Raw genomic sequence first — 5,981 nt, 5'->3', positions numbered from 1 at the left:
GCACCCCTGTGTTCATAGCAGCACAATTTAAAATAGCTAAGATTTAGAAACAACCCAAGTGTCCATCCACAGGTGGGTGGGTACAAAAAGCTGTGGTACATTTATACAATGGAATACTACACAGCTGTAAAAAAGAAAGAACTCTTACCATTTGCAATAGCATGGGTGGACCTGGAGAGTATTATGCTAAGTGAAATAAGCCAGTCAGAGAAAGAAGTATTTCACTCATATGTGTAATCTAATGAACAAAATAAACTGATGAACAAACAGATCCAGAGACAGAGAAGCATTGAACAGTCTGTCAAACCTCAGAAGGCAGGCAGGGGAGGGTGGCAGACAGGGAAGAGATCAATAAAGAACTTGTATGCACATATGCATAAGCCATGGTCATTAACAACAGGGTGAAGGCCTGGGGTGTGCTAGAAGTCAATGGGGGAAGGAGACCCATGCAATACTTTCAACAATAGATTAAAAAAAATTATTTTTCTTCTCTAAATGCGTTTAAAGCCAGCTATATATAGCTATGTATGTGTGTGTGACACATACATAATGAAGTATAGCTTTCTCTACATACATAAAAGAATAAAGCCAGCCTGAGCTAGTTTTTAGCTCAGTGGATAGAGTACCCGCCCTCAGATTGAAAGGTCCCAGGTTCAATTCCAGTCAAGGACCCGTACCTCAATTGCAGACTCAATCCTGGCCCTGGTTGGGGCATGTGTGGGAGGCAACCAATCAATTGGGAAGTGTTTCACATAGATGTTTCTCTCTGTCTCTCCTCCTTCCACTCTTTAAAACCTCGGGTAATTAACAAAAAAACTCCAAAACAAAAAACAAAGCCAGTGCTAAAGAATAATGGTTGGCTGAATTACGTATGAGCTGCATCTACAAGACCGCAAATTATTAATTCTGATTTTGTGGCACCTGTAATAGAAGTTATACGCTCACTGCTCATCAAGTCAATGGTGATTCTAAGTTCAGATGCCCACACCACTACCAACTTTTGTACAGCCAGAAAGTTAAGTGAATTCCTCCTCTCCCATGTGAACCAAATGGCACAGGAGGGTAAGACCTAAGACTGCAAGCCGTGAGCCTTTGTTGGTTCTGCATAGTCTGAGGGTAAAATGTAAACTATAGAACCCTTTTATTTTTTTCTAGTAAGGATGGTAGCACCTTTATTCTACCTTATAGAATCCTCTATATACCCTCTTAACACCCTTTTCCTTTTCATGTCTAAATATTGCCCATACAAAAAAAACTTTCCTTTTTATTTGAGATAAACTTAAGCTTTTTGTAACTAAAAACTACATACTACGAAAAGAACAGTTTAAATTTTAACAAAAATACATTAGCTGCCATATTTATCTTCAAGCAAGCTTCAGAATCCAAATCTCCATCTATTATTTTAACATCAATTATGCTTGCTTTGGTTCAAGTACCACCACTCATTACCAATATAAATCCAGCAAACCAAAGAAGTGTCATTTCTTTCACTAAAAATGTATGGTATGGTCAAGTGAAATAGTACTTTATGAAACAATTCATATATAAATATATTCTAAGTTATAAACTAATCAGCTTTACTTTTGACCAAAACCATTTCCATTTGTAAAATGGGGAATTCCTCCCCTAAGAGGTACTATTATGGATCCCTCTAAATTCCAGATGGAGGATGGATAATTAGTATAAAGTTAAACACCTTTAACCAGTAAAGTGAAAGTTAAAACCCACCTCCTAGTCACACAAACATGAGAAACAGGCACACACACCAAGAGTCAAGACTATAAAAGGGGGAGGAAGGGGCCAAATTATTATTATTTTAGAATTTGATTACAACCGATTTTGTTGGCATTAAAATTAAGAGATATTTTAAATTTGGATATGGATATAAACCAAAAACCAGAAATCAAGTTTAGTAAAAGTGAGAAGTTTTCCAGTAATTACAGATTAGAAGGCAGAAATCAATTTAGAGAAATAGACAAACACATGTTTACAATGATTGTGCCACAGATTTAAATTTCAGTAGTGCATTAGTAAACTGTTCACATTTAGATCTTCACCTTGAGATTCAACAGCTGTTTCTTGAAAAATCTCTCAGTACCTTGTGCAAATAAATTGGTCTTCCATGTGCCTTAGCACACACTTAAAATTTTTTCCATTGTATATATACAAAACACCTACCATTTGGGCAGGGCAAAATACATACTTTTATAACAAAACTATAATGTACCTCTGAAGTATCAATATACACATAATACATGGTATACAGTATTTACAAGATATAAAACATAATACAAGCTGTTTGTAATTTTTTAAAACCCATCTTTTGCCCTCCTAGGTTACAACAAGGCAAATTTCCATTTCTGTACCAATTTTCTTTTCAAGAATGCAGGGATTTTGGAAAAACTTCGTTTTACATACATACTGAGATCTAAGTTTGAACTTTTAGGAGAGTTTTTAAGTGTACTGCCATCAATTCCCTATTTTGGTTGGAATTTTCAATAGTGCTTCCCATCCAGTGACTAGGTGGTTTTGGAAGAACACTAGGAGAAGGTGGATCACTAAACTTTGCCCCAGCATAATTTTCCTTTTGGCTCACTTCAGTTAGAAATGCTGATTTCTTCAAATGCTTTTTTTTAATGTTCTCAGTGTTTTTAAAAGGCTTTTTTTCCTGCTTCTGAATTATATCAGATGAAACAGAATCCTGCCAAAAGTTATTTTCATTTCTTTTTGCAGAGGTGATCTTGGTTAGTGGTAAGTTATATTTGCTTTTCTGTCTGTTTATCTTTGGTTGTTCACACAAGTGCATACCATGAACAAGCTGCCCGTGGGGGATGGTAATTTTCTCCGATTTTCCCATGTTTGATTTTAAATCCTATAAAGACAAGGAACATAAAAGTGAATACAGTCTCATGATAGAAACCAGTCACAAGCCTCATATTACATATTTAATATATATTTAAATAGTTACACTGAACTTTTAGTTTACTGTCTTGGTTAAAACCATGTTTGCTGCATTTATCACTGATGTCCAAGCATGCACATATGTTTGTATACCACTAAAAATATAGTTGATCACCACTGTTACCCGTATGCAATGTATAAGCCAGTTTTAAAATGTTAAAGTAAAAAACCCAAAGTAACCACAAGTCCGTCTTTCTGTAACGGTAAGGAAGAGGAATGCCAACCTGTTTCTGACAAAGGTCAGTGTTTTTACAATAGGATGTTGCCAAGAAAAATTTTCTAATGCTTTCATTTTGGTTAGTTGAGAGTACATTTAAAAATAAAAACTATGTTAATAAGTATACTATTTACCTTTAAGACAGGTACTTTCAAAAAGTTACTTCAGAATAAATAAAAATTTTATTAGCAGAAGCTAGATTTTAGGCGAGGAAGTGTTTTGATAATGGTTACTAAGTACCCAGAAAAACTATCTCCTAGATTCTGAAAACAAAGTTTTTCAGATATTTAAATACTAAAATAAAAACGCAAATACTAAAATACTTACCGCTTTTTGTCATCTTTTCCAGGTATAGTAAATCAGAAAAAAAAAGTTTTCTGCCTGTCCCCTACTTTCTGGTTTCACAACTGCTCCAAAACGCTGCCACACTAATTCTATTCTCTTAACTCAAGTGCTCCTTACAGGAAGGCATGGCTGGATGGAAAGTATAAAGTAACCCATTAGATCACATTGCCCTTCCAACACTTGAAATATGGTAGGGAAGCAGGACACAAATACAGAAAGAACTCGTTTGCATATCCCATGTCATAAGGGAAACTGCTAACAGAGCTCCCTAGTTTAGTATCATTCTGGAAGAGAAAGGATCTTACTGAGCTGGAATCAAAGCACAAAAACTCGCTTTTAGGTCCATTATCACTAACATTTCAGAACAGCCATCGAATTTTAAAACTTGAAAGCCATCTGAAACAATGTAAGGAATTGGCGCGAACCAATGTAATTTCTCCAAGGGCACAGCTGCAAATCGCTCAGCGCCAACAGCCTTTCAACAAATGGCAGTAAGTTATTTTCATGTCACTATTGTGAAAAAGTTTGAAATTGAGTCAGTAAAAAGTTTTATTTTGATATAAAGATTAATTTCAAATCATCTAAACGCTTTAATCCCACTGGGTTTTTTTAATCAATTTTATACCAGTCCAGTGGCATGACAACTGGGCAGCATAACGTCGATTCAACTGATAACTCTTCTTTCGAAAATTTCGGTTTGGGCACAATAAAACCAGCTTCCACTAAGAAGTCCCGTCCAGTACACAGTAGACATGGTTAAATTCCGCTCATCTGATAACACTAGCACCCAAAACACAGCGCTTCAAAGCGGCAGGAACTCTGCCGCCGCTCCAGTCCGCGCTGCAAAGTTAAAAAGCCCAGCTCAGGAGGTCGGCCCCGCGAGGGGCAGGGCCCCAGCTGGCCTGGCGCCCTCACAGCTCAGCGAAAAGCCAGCCCCGGGGCACCCAGCCAGCGTGGCCCATTCCCGACGGCACACCCGGGCGGAGGGAGTGTGCGCGCACGCCGCCCACTAGCCCTGGAGGTACCCACCGCCGCCAGGAAACCAAAAAAGCGGGACCCCACCCCTTCCCCCGCCACCCACACCCGGCCCGGCCTCCTTCATCAGCGCCCCAGCGCTCCGCACGTAGCGCGCGCTGACGTCACCCCGGGCCCCTCTCCTCCCCCCCCCCCCCCCCCCCACCGCGCGCCCGGAACGCTGAAACCCCCTGGAACGCCGCCAGCCTTCTAAATCGGGGCTGTTGCTGGGGCGCAGCCGCTCCTCTCATTGGCTGGCCTTCGGGAGCCAATCAGCAGCGCCACCGCGAGCCTCTCCCTCCCCCTGTCCCCCTCTGCCAGAGCAGAGCAGGCGTCACGGAAACTTCCCTCCCGAGTAAACAGCCGCCCCCCATCCCGACCCCCCTACGAGCAGAGCACCAAGCCCCAGGGCCCGGCTGTGGCCGTCTAAGCACCGAGTCCCCCAACGGCCCCCCGGCCCCTCGCGGCACTCACCTCTTTCCGTAACGAGGGTTGGCCGGGTGCCGCGGGGGGCAGCGGGCCGGGGAAAAGGTTCGCTTCCTCAGTTCGGGTTGCAGCCGCAGGACCCGGGGCTGAGGCGGCGGCCTGGCTCGGGGCTTCCTGCGCCCCGCTCGGGCCCGCGGAGGGGCCCCGCCCGCTCTCCAGGCTCGGCCGGTGCTGCTGGTACTGGTGGAAGCGGCTGGGCAGCTGCCCCGCCGGGCTGGCCCGCACCTTCTTCTTTCGCCGCTTCTTTGGAGCGGCCCGAGGGGTGCCCCCCGCCGGGGCGAGAGTGCAGTTGGGCAAGGGTGCTGGGGCTCGAGGCTGAGGGGTCAGACACGGGCCGTCCCCCCCTAGGAAGTGAGGGAGGAAGAGGGTGGGGGGCAGTGCCCGAGGGTCCGGGATCCGCGGTAAAGGCGGCGGAGCGGAGGTCACCATCGGAAGGGCCCCGAAGTAACCGCGGGCGGAAAAGCCGAGGGGGGCAAGGCGGCCGCTCAGGATCAGCGGCTCCCGCTGCGGGACGGAGACGACGGTCATAGCTCTGGGAGGAAAATGGTTCAGCAGGAAGAGAAGGAGCAAGCGAAGCCGGAGAGGACAGGGCGACGGCTGCTGCCGAGAGAGGCGAGCGGAGCGCGGACGAGGTCTCGGGCGGTGGCGGCGCAGCAACGAATAGCCTCCGCTCCGGCTCCGAGTGTTGTTATCGGAAGCTCCGCCCCATCACCCACCCACCTCCCCGCGAAAGCCCAATCAGAACCCGACGGGGCACGCCACGCCCGCGGCTCCGCCTCCAGCGCCGCTGAAAGACGTACACACACAAACAACCAGCCTGCTGCAGCGGGGCACAAAGAGCGCGCACTGCGCAGGCGCTGCCAACCGGCCCTTTCGGGAAGAGTGGGCCCGGCGAACAATGAAGTTCCGTTTCACCCCGCCTCCCCCGCCCTTTTCCTGCCTTATCCCCGCACCTCGC

General features: G+C 45.4%; 1 protein-coding gene across 1 annotated transcript; it reads right to left on the bottom strand.

Annotated features, from left to right (window-relative positions):
* Nucleotides 1-216: 216 nt before the first annotated feature.
* On the bottom strand, nt 217-5,701 carry PNRC1 (proline rich nuclear receptor coactivator 1). Its single transcript, XM_008148614.3, has 2 exons — nt 5,012-5,701; nt 217-2,872 (listed from the first exon to the last, which is right to left on the bottom strand). Exons 1-2 carry the CDS (start codon nt 5,549-5,551, stop codon nt 2,429-2,431), a joined length of 984 nt encoding a protein of 327 aa, XP_008146836.1. The 5' UTR covers nt 5,552-5,701; the 3' UTR covers nt 217-2,428.
* Nucleotides 5,702-5,981: the final 280 nt, after the last annotated feature.

Source organism: Eptesicus fuscus, chromosome 10, assembly GCF_027574615.1.
Source record: "Eptesicus fuscus isolate TK198812 chromosome 10, DD_ASM_mEF_20220401, whole genome shotgun sequence".
Lineage (NCBI taxonomy): Eukaryota > Metazoa > Chordata > Mammalia > Chiroptera > Vespertilionidae > Eptesicus > Eptesicus fuscus.
This window is presented reverse-complemented; position numbering and strand designations above follow the sequence as displayed.